At 51.4% G+C, this 17198-nt stretch overlaps 1 protein-coding gene and 1 non-coding gene across 2 annotated transcripts; one reads left to right on the forward strand and one right to left on the reverse strand.

Moving 5' to 3' along the window:
- Window positions 1-3824: 3824 nt before the first annotated feature.
- LOC100906468 (flocculation protein FLO11-like) lies at window positions 3825-13041 on the forward strand. Its single transcript, XM_029112808.1, is given in 6 exon segments — window positions 3825-3888; window positions 8285-9255; window positions 9425-9572; window positions 9744-10416; window positions 10660-10961; window positions 11123-13041. Coding segments are annotated over 6 exon segments (4077 nt in total).
- Window positions 13042-16498: 3457 nt separating this feature from the next.
- TRNAA-AGC (transfer RNA alanine (anticodon AGC)) lies at window positions 16499-16571 on the reverse strand. The gene has a single exon. It is a non-coding gene; the product is annotated as a tRNA-Ala (tRNA).
- Window positions 16572-17198: the final 627 nt, after the last annotated feature.

Raw genomic sequence — 17198 nt, forward strand, 5'->3', positions numbered from 1 at the left:
ACTTCGTAGAATTAGCCACGATAATGACGATTCGCATGATGTTGGGACTCACGACAAGCGGGGAACTCGTTCCCTTATCAGGCGTTGGCTCCGCGCTCTTCGGAATGTTTCATCCGCGGCGAACAACAACTTTCCGATATGGAATACCTATTCCGGGAACAGACCCTCCCGAGGGCATCCTCGGCATTCAGATTTTCCAGTCGGGGCATATCCGATTTTCGCGGAACTCCGACGGGTTCTCCGAGCTCCGTGGAAAAAGGGAAGGGATCCTGTGGGGATTCTCGGAGAATCTACCCGCAGCCTCTGTCTAGCGCCATCGGCAAACCGCAGCCAAACCACTGAAGACACAACTTTCGGCACGCCTCTGGGACGACCCGCTATCCTGTAATTCTGCCTGGGTCTTGAAATGCGGTCGCACCAAATCCCCGCATTTTCAGAAACACCCTCGAGGAATACACTCCCCAGTCCGAATGGTGACTGCGGTTGTTGTCCGTAAGGCGAGCTGGCTAAGAGCCCTCCCCGCCGCCCGCGAATTCTGGTTGATTACGTGTTCGGAGAACTTGATCTTGTGCTGGGGCTGATAAACGGCGGGTCCTACGCTTGGTGCCGGATGCTTGGCCGCTTTCTTTGGACACTGGTTCCCGAAGCGACCAGCTCATGTGCTTGTTGCCAAAGGCCGCCGAAAACACAGCAAACTAATAGACGGCGCCGTCCTTGACATTGATTCGCCTCCGGCGAAACCGACAGCGACCAAAGAGCCGGACTCTCGGACGATCGGCCCGATGTCCAGTCTGTTCTGATGTGGTCGAATGCCAGTATTCGCCGTGGGCAGTTCGTGTAACGATAACAACCACGAGACCCGTAGCCACTAAACGTTGTTGATTCTAGTAACACGTACCACAATCTTCATCCACCGGTACTGCCAAGGGCGAGATGCATGGAAATTGGTGGAACGCTGGCGTACAATCCCAAGTGAACTCGGAATCGGCGATCCTGTTTTTCAATAATTCGGGCTCTCCAAAGTGATTGGTGGGATCGTGAATCGATGGTGGATGGAAAAATATTCCCTCATCCTAATGCACATTCTCAAGAAGAAATTCTGCTGCATAATCCCCCGGAATGCTGTTCTCTGCGTCCGACCGGAACCTGATCGTGTAGAAATTCTCCATCGCCGATGCCTTCATTTCTTTCAATCGCTGGGAATCCGATCGAAGAAGCAATGTTGTGGTTTCAAGGGGAACAACTCCATTTATTGATGGTCTCGCTTCATTCGTTTGCCAAGTGTTTCCCGTCTGCGGCTTCTTATTTCCGATCACAAGCGAAGACGCTAGACACACGATGATGAGTCAGCAATCGAGAACCGTACTACTTCTCGTCGTTGTCTCGAAGGATTCGAATGATGTTTCTAATCGCGAAGATTAGAACGCAGAGAAAACAGCGTTCAAGGAACTGCTACCGCAGCGATCGCTCAGTTCCTCAGTTGTAAACGCGGGATCCGCATGGGAAACAAACATCTAGACTTTACCGTCCGTGGACCGCATGAAACAGAAAGGGCAGGAAGCAGTAGTGACAGTAATGTGACGAAGATACCAAGCATGCCGACTATGGGGGAATCTCCCGTCGTCGCCATTAAAAGAGCCAGCTTCTCAGCCAGCTCGTCACATCGGATAAGCGCTCCCGAAAACGCTACCCAGAGACTGAAAATGGAAGCGGCGCAGGCCGTTCAGAACTAAGCCCCGCCAGTGTCACGTATGTCTGGCCGGGAGTTGCCAGCGGTCAGCCCCGTTGTTTTTCTTTGCGAGCGGCTCCTCGGTCGTTCTGGGAGTGTGGGGCAGCTCGTGGCAGAACATCATGTCCGGAACTCACAGCTCACCACAGTAGTATGTATAATCTGCGCCAGAGCCAGGTTCAGAGCCGGGTTCAAAGCTCGATTGGCTGTGAGGAACTTTTTCTTCTTATCGAGTGTCGGACTGGGGCTTCTCCCGACGGTTTAGCAGCGTCGAAGGTGCCAGCTTTCGGACCATTAAAATTTGCGTACACCGGCATCATCGCCGCTCCGTCCGGGCCCGCCGACCGAAACCGAAGACCGTTGGGTCGATCTACCCGAAAGTGGATAACGGATTATCCGAAGACAAACAGAGAAGAGCTGGTGTGATATTTTCGGACAATGCCGCCACTTCCACCCGTGGAAACGATCTGCATGGTGAGCTGGTCCGACCAATACTCCGTCGATGGATTGTCGGAACAGTACAAGGCGAGTGACCCGAGAACAATGTGCGTCAATGTGCTCAGCCGCCGTGACCAACAGACCCCCGAATCCAATTGGCGCGTCCATTCGTCTGTTTGTCTTGCCATCTGCTTCGGGGGGCGACAATGGGAGGATTTGGTCTTCCGTCCTTTTTCCGTATCATTCAATTACCTTTTCTATTCTTGGGACTCGCCACGTCTTGCTCTCTCAGGTATTCGGAGTGTTCCCGAATCCTCTCACACCAGTTCGGTATCGGAGCGGAAGTCGCGACGTCCCCGTATGTATGAAATCTGCGAAGAACAGGAGGCTTCTTGGTGGAAAATGCTCAAAATTCTCTTTCCTCGGGCCATTGCACTCTGTTTATTTAATCTATTCAGCCACTTACATGATCACGAGGCCTTCTTTCATGTCACAGTCGAACTGCTCGAAATACTCATTATTCATTCTAAAGGAGCGAATTTGTTACGGAAAGCGTACTTCTCGAGCAAATCTTGATGTGGCCAAGAAACGTTCCCATGGAGCTTTCCATCTATTATTTACCAAATCGCAAATGAAAAAGCGCCATCACGCATAATACGCAATCAAAAATCAGAAGTGAAAGCCCACTGGTTTCTTAACGATCTTCCGATTCCACACCTGGTTCTTTCCGGGCGGCGGGCGGACTCGTGTCGGGTTCCAGCCGGGATCTCTTTCTGGACGGATGAATGTCGACCGGTAGCAGAACTCGCGTCGGCGGGTTTCCGCCGAATTTCGCTACACATCGAAATTCGTTCATCGCTGTCCGAACATCTGGTTCTCTTTTATTCTCTCGATTTTCCATAATCCTCCGGACCTTATCCGCTCCGTTCTGTTCCTCAGAAACGCTTCTCGATCGCTCTGGTGATCTAGGGTAGCGCTTCCGTTGCTCGTCGTCGCTTTATTCACCTTTCAAGTAGCGGGAAATGTCTGGCGCACCTTTGACCTCCCGAAGTTGGACGCTGCAGAAACTCTAACAATGAGACTTTTCGCTGGGAGCTACTGTGAATATAGTTTGTGATGCCATCGTCGATACCGAATATGGGCAATTGATAACACCGTCGACGATTGAACAGATGACGGGCCGAAAACGACTCAAGCAACTCACACAGTTTTCGTCGAGCTGATAATCCCGAAAGAACGTCTGAGATACGATGCAACGGCCACGTCCAATTTCCCGGATACTTTATGTTCGTCTCTTTCGATTCCCGACACTTTCGGCTTTTCTTCAAGATTTTTCCTCTTCATCGCTTTCCGGGTGTACGGAACGGGACGGCAATAATTGACTTACCACCTATGATCGGAAGAAACGAGACGAAGATCGGACTTTGCTCGGACGAGGCCTGTACCGGGTGCTTCATGTACTCTTTCGAGAGAACATAATCCCTCAATAGCTCTGAGTATCATTGGCTCTCACTTGTTACCGATCGGAGGATTCTGATCCAAGAGCTAGATATGAGGAAGAAGAAACTTAGGCGCTGAATTGTTAAGTACTCCCGTCAGGAAACGAGGCATTCTCAATCCTGACGCGCATTTTCATTGTATCGATTCGTTTTTTCAGATGAAGGTGACGGGCTGGGCAGCCCTCGCAATCGCTCTGAGCAGCGGCCTCGTGCACGGTCAGAGTAAGTCTCCCATTGAGAATCCCGACAGAATGATAAGCCGTGTGCAAGTCAAATACATATGATCGACGAGAGCATAGGAAAACATTCACTTTGGACAATCGGATATGTTAGGTCAATCGTCATCTAACGAAAGAATTCATCGGCTAGATTTCGCCATTCCGCACGCTTTCACGCCACCGATGCAAGCCGATGACTTTTGGTGAAAATAGGAACTTTTCTTGGCTAGAAAATATTTGACAGCTCTCAAAATCGGTTCAAATTGCGCTTTCTGCTTGACAGCTCTACTCGTGATGTTCTCTAATGGGAATCGTGAGAAGCGAGCTTACGCAAGTGCAAGATTTCACAGGTCTAGTATTTTGACTAGAAGCACCACTAAGTAAGAGCCTAAACCACGGATTAAATTGAGGATTGTCTTCATGCAGCGCGAAAGTCTCGTTTTCGGTTTTGGAGTTTTCTAAGCAATGCTCAATATATGGTTCAACCATGCTCACTGCCGCCAGGAATAGTTGAAGTCAGATGCATCCGATCGGAAAAAGCCGTGTCCGTGGTAATCGCTCCAGCCCAGTCAGGCCGTGAGAACGCCCACCCACTGACAGACATTCTCATATGGACTGGAATTCGCTTAAAACTTCATCTCGCTCCCGATCTGGCTGCTTCCGTCACCTGACTTTCGCATCTGTGGAGGGATGATGGCTGGCCGCAGGAACGGACCCAGAAATCGAAGCCATCAATCAGGATTGGTTCTCAATAATTTCATAATAATCGAATTCGGAGTCAGGCTGAGATAATTGTGGAATCCCCGGGAAAGCACTGACCAAAAGAGACGTCTCGTCAATGACACGATTGAACCGCAACAACACACAGGTGTACGAACGCCCGTCGCTCCGACCACACGCGGTCCTTGCGGGCTCTGTCAGCTGGCCAGTGTCGAGCTGTCGAGCTAGTCTGTTCTTTGACGTTGCCAAGTGACTCAGTGTTGGACTTCCGCGGTTCTGCTCGTTTTTCTCCTGTCATTTGTATGAGCGAAGCGCCTCGCTGGCTAAGGCTGGGTTCAATGAGCAGGCCGAACGTCTTACAGTAGATTCAACAACTTCCGAACATCGGACCGTGACCGGAGACGATCCCGCATCATTTGGATGGGGCTCCTCCGCCCACGACGGACAACGGAATTATCGAAACATTCCTGGACGGGCTTCACAGATGAAGACCGACACGTGTTGGAAAATGGATACATTAGGGGCTCGTTCAAGCCGATCAAAAGTCAGCGACCCTCTGCAAAATCACTGGGAGCCGCTTTCGTTTGCATCTTCTTCCTTGCCATCGTGACGGCTCTGTCCTCGCCCCCTCTGGAAAAAGTTCTGAAATTCAGAGACGATAGATCCACGAATGAGCCCTCGCGCTAAGAGATTCTGAAAGTGTTCCACTCTACTCAAAGAATATTTCCTCTTGATCTCCCGAGTCATCCCTGTCTGCTAATGTGGAAACCAGCCCGTGTCATAACTCCAAGCTCTCGGGACATCCGAAAGATCCCACGAAACTTCGTAGGAGTCCCACCAACGTATCCACAGCAGCCTTGACTCAGCCCGTTACGTAGTGAAGGACACCCTGTGTTCTGCTGCACTGGGAATTCGGTGGATGTCCCCGTCTGTCTGTCTATTCGTCTGTCTAAGTGACTTTCAAAGATAACCGACAACGACTTCGTCAGACCACGCGTGCCCCACGTCCCCGGTGGTGTATGCAGTAGTCCGACGGTTTCACGCTCCGGGCGCAGAAGATCTCCGGTCAACTAACTAGAGTAATGCAGCGGGGCTCTCACAGTACTTCTCGACTCTTTTCTGACTCGAAACGCACACTTCTTCAGGCGCGTCCGCAGAGAGGAGACTAGGGGGCTATAGCCCCCTCCGAGATTGAGAGTTCGTAATACTAAGGTATAGGAGCGGGTCGCCATGTTGTAAATCAGCCCATGTGAGGACCCGATGTAGCCTACCCCTCAAGAAGAATCCTGTCAACGCCACTGTACTTCTTCGTGTAGGCGGTTATCGAGAAAATGGACAGATCAGGTCCGATGGGCGTCACTCGCCCAAGCAGACTTGGGCTTTGAAACCGAATTCGTCATGAGGACAGTATGGGTGATTGCGTTGCGGACAAAAGACAGCACCCACAAACGGTGGTTCTTTGGGCTTTTGCGGAGACGATGGTCCGGTCTGTTTACGTGCGCTCGGTCGGATCCGTCTGATGGTGGAGATCTTTCGATCCGATCTCGCATTGGGCAAACCCTTGCCACACCGGTACTTTTCTTCAACGACTCGTTGCCTAAGAAATCCATGCTCATCATGCCGTTCTGCAAATAGAATAAGTGCGCCGACGCATGTTGTATGATGTTTATCGAATAAAAACGAGTCCCTCAAGCGATTCAGAGAGGGTTCTCTACAGCATCGGCGGGAGCGCAGGCTGCGAATGTCCGTCTCTCTTGAGAAACTCTCGGAATCGGTCTTGCTGTTTTCGGATTATTTTTGACGCATCCGATCAGCTGCGCAAGTTGTCTGGCTAGTTAATTGATTCTCGGGAGATTCATCTCCACCGTATGAGTATTCGGAAACAAACAAGACCAATAATCTGATATGCAAAATCGTTTTGCGAAGCGGATGTCTGACTCCGAAAAAAACTCGGTGGAAAGTTCATCGAAATCTATCAAAACGTCAAATCGACGACGGAAGGCTCTTCACGGAAACGATAGATATACAAATTAAGCCATCGCTTCTTGCTGAGCGGTACAACGGGTTCGTTGTCTTCCCAGACCCCGATGTTCGTCGTCGCGCGTCCGACTGAGGACTTTATGGTGCTAGAGCAAGAGTGACATCTCCGTGGAGATGGAGGCGTTTCTTCATTTCCACGTCGCGACATCCCGCTCCGCTCGCCACTGGACCCGAGATGCACTGGGACGGAACGAGATAGCTACAGCTCTCGATACAATATCAATTCTTTTCTGAATTCCACAATGCTTTTCGGCGATGCTCCGGGGATTTGTCTCTTCTCACTTCTTAATAGAGCCAAGAACTCGAATCGCTTCCCGTAATTTTATCGTCTCTCTCAGCTCCAACAATTTTCATTGTTTCATTCATCATTCTGGAACGACTGGAGGGGAAAGATCCGAGAAGATGAAACTAAGCGTTACCACCGGACGGAATGCAGTCACTGTTGGGAGCGGCTAGTGAGTATTATCGGCTTTCCGTGCTCCTTACGTTACCGCAGTGATCAACAGCGAGCCGATCGGTCAGAGCCTCTGAAAAAGAAGAACACATGAAAACGAAAGCGTTGTGCAATCTGAATGAGCGTCGTAGGAGCCATCACCATCATCGGAATAGTTGTTGTTCTTCAGTCTGTCGACAAGACCGTTACACTGAAATCCGACGCGAGTGCACCACCCCTCCCACAACCGATAGATCGTGAATTCAACTGAGAACGTCAAGAATGTTTCGATCCGATCCCCGGACGGCATAGCTGGGCTGCATTTCCGAGCGCCGGGCTCTGCTCGAGGATACCCCAAAAAAAAAATTTCTCCCGCTCCGCATTGAATGATGAGATAAACCGGAGCTGTCAGTGAACGCTGACCACAGCTGGCTGTGGAGGCAAGGTTGCTTCCGAAACGTACGGAGAAAAATGACGATAGCGATGGCGTCATAACGGAAGGCTGTGTGAAAACGATGGGAATCTCTTCCCTTGAGTGGAATCGTCGGCATTTAGTCCTCTGACGCGCTTTGGCAGATGTCACGGCCGCCAGAGTGACGCCAGAGTGTGCCATACGTCTATGTGGTGTGCCGGCAGTAGCAAGATGGACATTGTCGAAGTGAAAAGACACGAAAAACAGCAGAGCTTCACACCTCAGATAGTTAGCCAGAAGCGAGCTTGGCGGAGCGTGCCCGCGAAGGGAGAGTAGATGTTCACCGTCGATGGAACGGTACTCGAACCGCATCGCACGGTTTCGCGCCGAGTAGCCGTTAAGTGAGGTGTTTAATTCATCGTCCACAAGAAGACGAAATAAGGAAGAAGAATCGAGGAATAGCGACCACACAGTTATCGGGCGAAGGAAAATAGAAGCAGACCTCTATCTAAACACACAGTTTTGGCAAACAGCTGGCCACCCGTTATGTTGGTCGATCGTGTTGTTTTTTTCGCTAAAATGCCAACGCGCCTGTCAGACGAAGAGCGTGGCGCTATTCTATTGAGGAAGTGTTTTCTGAATGAGCTAATCGACATGTTGCTTCTAAATGCACGCGACTGACAAGCATCCATTGGACTGGTTCTAACGAAAAACCGCGGTGATTGATCGTATTCATCTACAAACGCTGAACATTTGCGCACGATATCTGGATAACTTGAACCGCATCTATTTCAGGGATTATCAAGCGACCTACGACTTCACTTCAGCCGAAGGCGTCTTCCGAGCGTTCGCCATCGAAGAGAACAGAATTCTCTCGCGACAATGTTCTCACAGACATCAAGATGGTCTGCTACTATTCGAATTGGGCGGTCTACCGACCCGGTCTTGCGAAATTCACTCCGCAAAACATCAATCCGTTCCTGTGTTCCCATCTCATCTACGCTTTCGCCGGTTTCAACAAGAAGTGGGAGTTGAAGCCGTTCGACCCGTACAACGACATAGAGCAGGGAAACTACAAAAAGTTCGTTGGTTTAAAACAATACAACCCCGCGCTCAAGACCATGGTAGCAGTCGGTGGTTGGAATGAGGGCTCGAAGCGTTTCACCGAGATGGTGGAAGACGAAGGAAATCGTCAGGCTTTCGTGCGGAGTGCAGTCAAGTTCTGCCGGACTCATGGATTTGACGGTCTCGATCTCGATTGGGAGTATCCGACATTCAGAGATGGGGGAAGACCCGAAGATCGTGAAGGCTACGCTCTGCTCATCAAGGAGCTCAGGGAAGCGTTCGATGCCGAAAAAACGAATGGAAAAGAACGCCTCCTTCTATCGGTCGCTGTACCGGCAGGAAAAGATTACATCGACCAAGGTTTCGATGTGCAGACAATTTCGAAATACGCGGACTTCTTGAACGTGCTCACTTACGACTATCACACGGCGTTTGAGCCTACGACCAATCACCACGCTCCCCTCAAAGCCCGGAGCGACGTGAAGGAGTGGGACGACGAGAATACCTTGAATGTCGATTGGACGGTGAACTATTACTTGAAGAAAGGCGCCCCGGCGAAAAAACTGATTCTGGGCATTCCGACTTATGGTAGATCGTACACGTTGACAAATGTCGATGATGCCGATCTCGACGCACCGGCGGACGGACCCGGGGAGCAGGGCGAAGCCACCCGAGAGAAGGGCTATCTCGCGTACTATGAGGTAGAGTTGTATGAAAACTTCGGAAACTCTTCGTTAGAGCAAAAATTCATGAAAAGTCCGCGAAAGCTTTCCGAGTACCCCCAGAGACTATTCATCGCGGGCGCATAGTGACGGCACAAAATCAATACTATAGAATAGTGACTGTCATGAGCCGACAACCTGCTTCCAGATCTGTCAGGCAGTCAATGAGAAAGGTTGGGAACTGATCCGACCCCACGAAGGCATCATGGGTCCGATGGCCATCAAAGGAACACAATGGGTCGGTTTCGACGATGAGATAATGATCGCGAACAAAGTCAAGTACATCAAGGAGAAAGGCAAGAGTTCCTCGACTCTCGATAAAAATCATCAGAATACCCCTCTGACGACTCTTAAGAGTGAAGTTCACGATGAGAAAATCAGATTGTCCGCGCTACGGAATTGAATTCCTAGTTTCGTTAAGGGTGACGCCCGGACGAATCCTGTCTCTTACTTCGTGCTCCGTTCAGGTTTGGGTGGAGCCATGGTCTGGACTCTGGACAACGACGATTTTAGAGGCTCTTGTGGAGGAGGGGAGTCGCCCCTGATCAGTGCACTGCGGGAGCACCTTCTCGAAGCTGAGAGCTCCTCAGTGCGACCGAGGATCGCCAGCGCTCCAGAAGAGAAAAAAGAATCTTCCAGAAGCAGTCGAACCAAGACAAAGACGGCAGTCACGACGACCAAAGCTCCGAAAGGTGATGGAAAATCATGTCTCCCAGTGCAAACTAGAAATTGAACGATAGACACAGCCGACGAGTTTTCAACATAAGGAATATGTCTTTCAGAAACTGGCCTTCTGTTCACGACCCCAGAACCACCAACGACCCCCGATCCTGGAATGCCATTCGAATGCGAGGACGAAGGATTCTTCCCGAACGAAAAGGATTGCAGGAAATATTTCTGGTGTTTGGACTCTGGTCCCGCTGATTTGGGGATCGTGGCCCACACTTTCACTTGCCCGAGCAATCTCCATTTCAACCCCAAGACAGAGTCGTGCGATTTCAAGGAAAGGGTCAAATGCAAAGGGGACAAGAGCAAAAAGAAGTCAAAAAGTAAATCGAAGACTACCACCACGACCGCCGAGCCTGAGGAGGAAGAAACCACAACGACGGCGAAACCATCGAGCAGGCGTTCAAAGTCTCGGTAGGGAATGAGATCTTCATCGAGCTTCATTGGGAACCCTGAGAATCACAGGAGAATGTTCCCACTTGATTCGAGAGTATTCAGATCGGGGCCCGAGTCAACTCGATAATGCCTCGGCTTCCAAACTATTTGCAGCCGAATTTGATCGACCATGCTATCCAGATTGATTTCCATCCGTCATTTTCCCCGAATCAATAACCGTCCCACCCCGACTTCATAACCCTTATTCTCTCTCCCGTGCAGCACGTCGTCCCGAACCACCCTCCGGACCACAACTACTACTTCCACCTCACCCACAAGTACTACTCCAGCTCCCAGTGCCACAACTAAGGCGTTCTCCACGAAGCGTAGAACTAACCAGAGAAAATTAACCACAACGACCCCCGCGCCAATTGACGATGACGAGGACTACGAAGAGGTCGAACAAACTCTCGAACCAACCGAGAAACCCTCGAGCGGAACCCGGAGGCAGCAGAGGAAACAGGAACCCAAAAAGGACGACAGCATCGCAGAACTGGTGAAGCTCCTCAAGGACCATCTGAAAGGTATTCGAACCGCATGGACTTCCTCTCGTGATTGACTCGAGAGGATTTTGATGGAGAAATATGAAATAGCTGAGGGAAAGACATTGCTCCATTTTTTTTCCCGAGAGCTTAGAGAGTGCAATAGGACGTCATTACAATTTCCCTTCTCTCTCGGTTTCCAGACAACAGAAACGATGGAACGCCCCCTCCTCCCGCCCAAGCCAGTCAAGTCCGGGGACTTCCGCCGCAGGTCGGCTTCCAGACCCAGTCTAACCTCCAAGCACAAGCTTTCATCGATCCCCAGCAGACACCTGTCGAGCCCGGAACCAACATCCGAAGACCCGCGCAAGCTCATTACCAGGAGCCCGTCCCTCTCTTCCAACAGTACGCCAACCCATCGGGTCGCCAGACGCAGCCCGACGCGAATCTGAACGTCTACGTGGCGCCCATCCGCCAAGCACAGCCTCCACCTGAAGACGCGATCAGTCCATTCCAGTTCAGCTACGTCGATCCTAAGGATCGCCCCCTGGCTGAAAACCACAGGCAACCTCGTCGCGAATCCGATGGCCAAGTGAGCGCCCCGCCCCAGAACCCTGAAGATCCTTCGAATCGCAAGAAGAAGAGGAAGCCGCAGCTCGACAACCCGCTCGCCCGTGCACCTTACAACGAGGACCGTTTCGATCTTGGCGGGGTACCGGCTTTCGGCTTCTCCGAGGGAAGTGCCAGGAACCTCCCCGAGGAGAAACCGGCGCCTACCCCGTCGACTGAAGCTCCTGCACCGAGGAACGATGAGCCTGAGTTCGTCTTCGATGAACCCCTGCCATCGTTCGCGTTCTCCGAAGCTCGGAATCGGGCCGATCCCAAGGACTCTCCGAAATCCACGAACTCGGCGTTTTTGTACAATAGCCCAGATAGGACTTCGTCGACCTCCAGACGCGCGACGACGGAATCGCCGTTCGACGAGCCGCATCAGCGTCAATCGAGACCGCCTCCGCCATTTGCTGCGGACGAGCGCAGCGTGAATCGACAACCGATCCAATTCGAATACCAGACTCCCCAACGAGACACGTCGAGGCCTCCTCCGCCTACTTTCACCTACAACGATCCACCACCGCGGGAGACGAGACCTCGAGAGAACACTTTCACCTACAACGATCCTCCGCAACGATCTACTGCGCCCTTCGATGATAGACGGGACGTGACTCCTCCTCAAAACACTCTTCCCCGTCAAGCATCGCCGCAATTCGAGTACCAGACGCCAGCGCGAACCCCGCAAGCCGCAGCGTTCAACTACGAGGCACCACAACGGAGAGTACCCCAAGATACTCATTCCAACTTCAATTACGACGTACCTCAGCACACCTCGTCGACGAGCTTCAACTATGACGCACCTCAGCGGGTCTCTCAGCAAAATCAATTCCAGTACGATTCTCCTCAGCGGTCGCAAACCAATCCCTCGCAGGCCGTACTTCTCGATACTCTAGTTCCGGACCCGAGCTCCGGTCATGACGAAGGCCGAAACGTCAGACGCAGGAAGACTTCGGAGTCGAATACCGCTGCGTTCACCGCCCCGAGGACAGTCCCGACCACCGTCGCGGTGAGAACCACGACCGCCCTACCCCCACCCCTGGAAGACGATGACGATTACTACTATGACTATTACGATGACGTCACCCCTGCCCCAACTTCTAGGCCGACGGTGCCGCCCCAGACCCAGAGAGCGACCGTGGCCTTCACGACGGCTAGACCTTACGTCGCCGTCACATACCGACCACAATCGACGTATAGACCAGATCCTCCAACTTCTCCCAGAAGGGCGGTCGTCATAACTACGCCGCGCCCTTCTAGAAGACCAGTGGTAACCGAAGAACCAACAAACGATCCTTACGCGCCGGCTCTGATCGTCATCGATAAGGACACGGTCGACTGTAACAAACGAGGTGTTTTCATCCACCCCAACGACTGCACGAAATTCGTCGTCTGCGCACCCGGAAAGAACGGACTCAAAGGCTTCGTACACAATTGTCCCGCAGACACCATCTACATCACTAATCTTGGCAGATGTCTTCGTGGAAACCGCAACACCTGCACGAGGAAATGAACGAGAACTGCCCTGCATAGTTACCCGGAGGTCCGGGATTAAGAACCCGCTCCCTCGCATTACACTCGGAACCTCCCTGAAGGAAGCTTGAATTCGATGGTATGGGTAATCCGTTGAGACTGGATCAGGATCGAATTCAGTCTCAATGTCTGCCAGCAGTGCACTTGTTCGGGGGCCAAAACGGAGTCAACTGCCATATGTAAATAATGTAAATACGTCGCCTCGTCAATTTCCGTTCAAGTGCTCGTGACTCATTACCCGACAAGTGTTTTCGAAGACATCAACGCTCCCAGGATCGGCATAAATTTCTTTTATTTTCTTGTGCTGCTGCGAATGATGGCTATGATGAGTCTGTACCGAGCGAGTCAATCAGGGTCGGCAAGTCAAGCCCTGGACATCATGCTTCTGTGAATTATTTATATAGAGTTTAAAATGTTCCGTGCAACGTTCTTCCTGCTTTGCTGTTCTCGGCATCGGGGCATAATAAAGGGTGAAAACGAAGAGGGCGAGCGGAGAGAACTGTATCATTCTTTCACTCGGTTCCACTTTCGGCGACTAGTATCCGATTGGCGCGACGTGGGCTAAGATATGCGATAGAGGCCTGATCTCATGTCGGTCGGGTTGATGCCTCTGCTTGGGTACGCCTAATCAAGTATCACCATCCGCGAGCTTCTTCGCGGAGGCGAAGCAAGAAGCAGACAACCATTCCTTCTGTTTTTTTGTGGTTTTCGGGAACTCAGTCCCGGATAGCGAGGAGGTCTCAATCTCGTCGGAGGAGTTCCCGTTCCGAATCAGACTCCCGCCAGACACCACCCAAGCGGCCCCTCGAAGGACGAAGGCAACTCCGAAAACCTGGGCGAACGAGATCGGTCAAGTACAGCTCACCCCTCGAGGGGGGTGCCGGGGGAAGGATATTCAGGGGTATAAGACAAGAGTACCTATATAAACGCAGTAAATGTACGTTTCGAAGAAATCTAAACGAATCCAATTCAAGAGCTCCTCAATCATTTTTGATGAGCGATTCGTGTGCTTCGAACATCGATAAAACCCGCTGTCTCATTTTCGGGAGTCCTGGGAATAATATCAGAAGTCCTTCAGAACTTCAATCCTGCAGTGCATCGTCTGCAGACGAAGTCGCCGATCGGGATTCGGTACGAATTCGACAGAGGCTCGGGTAGACCAGTCTTGTCGGGGTCAGCGTCTCTAGTAATCCTCTCCATCCATCCATCCATCCTCCGTCCATCCCTCGTGAGATGGACGGTCGATCAGTGATTGTGATTATTAGTGATAATTATCACTAATCGCCAGTCCGAGATGGATTACGCGTCGGGGCCGTCTCGATGCTGTGAGGAAGTGTTCCCCACTATAGGACGGCCGGAAAATTCTTTGTGCCCTCAACGCGAGTGAGGCCTGCATGTTACGGGGGGGAGGCAGTTCGAACATCGCTTCCGACTTCCGACTCATCTGACTCCCGAAATCGCTGCGAGGATCAAGAATCTGGAACTATGTGGACACCGACAAATGCTGCGCGGTTACAGGACCTTGATTCTGATCTGGGAGTCCACCGAGACCCTCCTCGGACCCGGATCCTCCCCTCGAGCTGGCTCGGTCGCAGAGAGCATACTTCCATGGACTGAATGTAGGGTCCATCCCGCAATCGGCCTGTGGCCGAAGGACGGCCGCGGAACACGCCGCACCGTTTTAACCCGAAGGAGGTTTCACCCACAGGGAGAGCGTATTCTGCTCGCTATGTGACGAAATCATGAAATAATCACGCTTCTCCGGTCCGCTGCCGTCCGATTCGGTAGTGTTTCCCCGAAGAATTCGTTGATGCCGTTTGTCGCGGCGATCCACGACTCGGTACCAGGTAGCGCTGTATATTGAAGCGAGAGATGTTATCAAAACGATCCCATTGATTACCGTATCCAACGCTCATTGATACAATCGCGGCAGGTGGTCATTCGAAAAATTTCTTTCAGTCGTCACCGTAAATCTCTTAACCCAGGCCCACAAAACGAAAGTCCCTCCATATTCTTGAACATTCGTTATCGGAACGATGCGGAGAGATTCCCTCGATCGGAAAGACTTTCACAGCGAGATACCCTGACTGAGGAAATCTTCGCCTAGTAGTATCCGGACGATTGACTCCTATCGGGCGAATTGCCGTCGAAAACTGCTGGCGGCGTCGTTCTGTCGAGTGAGGGGCAAAAGGGCATTTTCCCGAGATGTTGTTCTGCGTCGGACTCTGAAAACATCGATCCCCTCTCTCCAGACTTGTTTGTCGGGATCATCCTGTCGAGGCCGGGGAATGTGAAAAATCCGGAATTGGAGTCCATTGTAGCGGAGATTCCTGCAGCTGTAGATCGACTCCGCTTGCCATTTCCCTAACGCTGCCCCTCTATCAGTAGTGAGGTCATCTCAGAAAGAATGTTATCCGCTCGTAAGGCCCGACTGTCATGTATCCTGCTGTTGGACCTATTTCCAGGATTGCCACTTTTGTTTGTGTCGTCCACTCGCTGTTTCTGCTCTCAGCGACTCTCCGACATTTCGACAGCGGCTGGGGGAGTAGTCAAGCATACCGACGCGTGCAGCATACTCCAAATACCCAAGTGACGTGGATGCTTTTCTCGACACGCGGTATCGTCCGGCGTTCCGGAGTCAGCTCCGCGGAGTAGAAGGCACAGAATGGCGGGAATCTTCGCTACTTGTATCGATGAGCTTTTTTTCCTCCGCGAAAAACTTCCTCTGCCATCAGCAAAGCTTTCCGAGGGAATAAAGAAAAAACCTCAGCCGAACGAGGCATACCACTGTCTGCAGGGACGAAATCGACTCTGGATATTCATGCAGTTCCGAGTAAGCAAAATGTATTACTTCTCTTTCCCGGGATCCGAATCCGAAAAGACGCATGCGTATCTGTGATACCGGAGTTTCTGCTCTGTGTCGTCGCCAGCACGGCCGCGAAACGGTGCGATGATCAAAGTTCTAGGTGCTTCCTCTGATTGGGGTCTAATTGCCGATCTATTGAGCCCGCGAGAGAGCCGTGAAGAAGGCTCATGAAGCGATCAGGCAACAAGCGACCCCAGATGAGTGAGCTGCCCGTCCCCACCAGCCATTCGGTCAGTCAGTGGAGCATGTATTCGTAACGAGCGAAGACAGTACCAACTACGTTTCCCCGGCGACCATTAGCAGCCGCAGGGTCGGTCGTTTCGTCGCGAGTCCGAAAACAGACGTCGGTCAGCTTAGCTCCGGACAGCGACGGCGCGGCCCGGTTTTTCTGATTTGGCTCATTCCGTACAGAGCAAAATCGTGGCTCGAGACACTGACCATATGTTTCCATACCATGGCGCTCGGGCAAGACCCTCATTGTTGGGTCATTCTTGGCTCAGGCAGGGATGGGGTGTTGTTCACGCCACAGATCTCGGGGGTGCTCGGCGTTGCAAGCAAAAGGAAAATAAATTGGAGATGCTGGGTATCGATCCCAGTACCTCTCGCATGCTAAGCGAGCGCTCTACCATCTGAGCTACATCCCCTTCTTGAAACAAAATCATCAGATTATCAATACGTATCCAACGCCAATACGCCAATCCTTGGCATCTGGATCCGCGAGTCACTCTCACCCTCGACTCACGGCTAGAATTCGTCCACGGCGTTCGCCTTCACTTGTTGGTGGTTCAATGGTCACTTGAATTCTCGGAATCGACGAGGGAATTTCGAGTCTCGGCATCAGAGCTTGCCGCAGAATCTCTCATAAAAACGCGGTTCAGTGTTATCACATTATTTATTAAACCATTCTCCAGTCTATTTCCTCTTGATTCATTTGGGTTCCTCAAGCGCTCAAAAAATCAATCAGACAGTCAATCAGTGAAATCATCCACCATCATAATCACGAAGCTGTTCAGCATTCTATACAAAGTTTCCGGAACCGTCCCAAAGAGATTCCATCACTCAAACGTACACGAGTATTCTCTTCGACTTCCACTCACGCCGACGGACTCCTCGGTGAATCCATCGCATTGTGGGGGAGTATTCATGTATGTGATTTACCCGCTGCGTTCTTGATCCATTCCGTTTAATTTATCATCATGTAGATAATATCATCGTGAGTAATCTATATACAAGTGTGGAGGCTAAAATTTCGAGTAGATTAGATCAATCCT

This window comes from Galendromus occidentalis, unplaced genomic scaffold (assembly GCF_000255335.2).
Source record: "Galendromus occidentalis unplaced genomic scaffold, Mocc_1.1 scf7180000077528, whole genome shotgun sequence".
NCBI classification, from domain to species: Eukaryota; Metazoa; Arthropoda; class Arachnida; order Mesostigmata; family Phytoseiidae; genus Galendromus; species Galendromus occidentalis.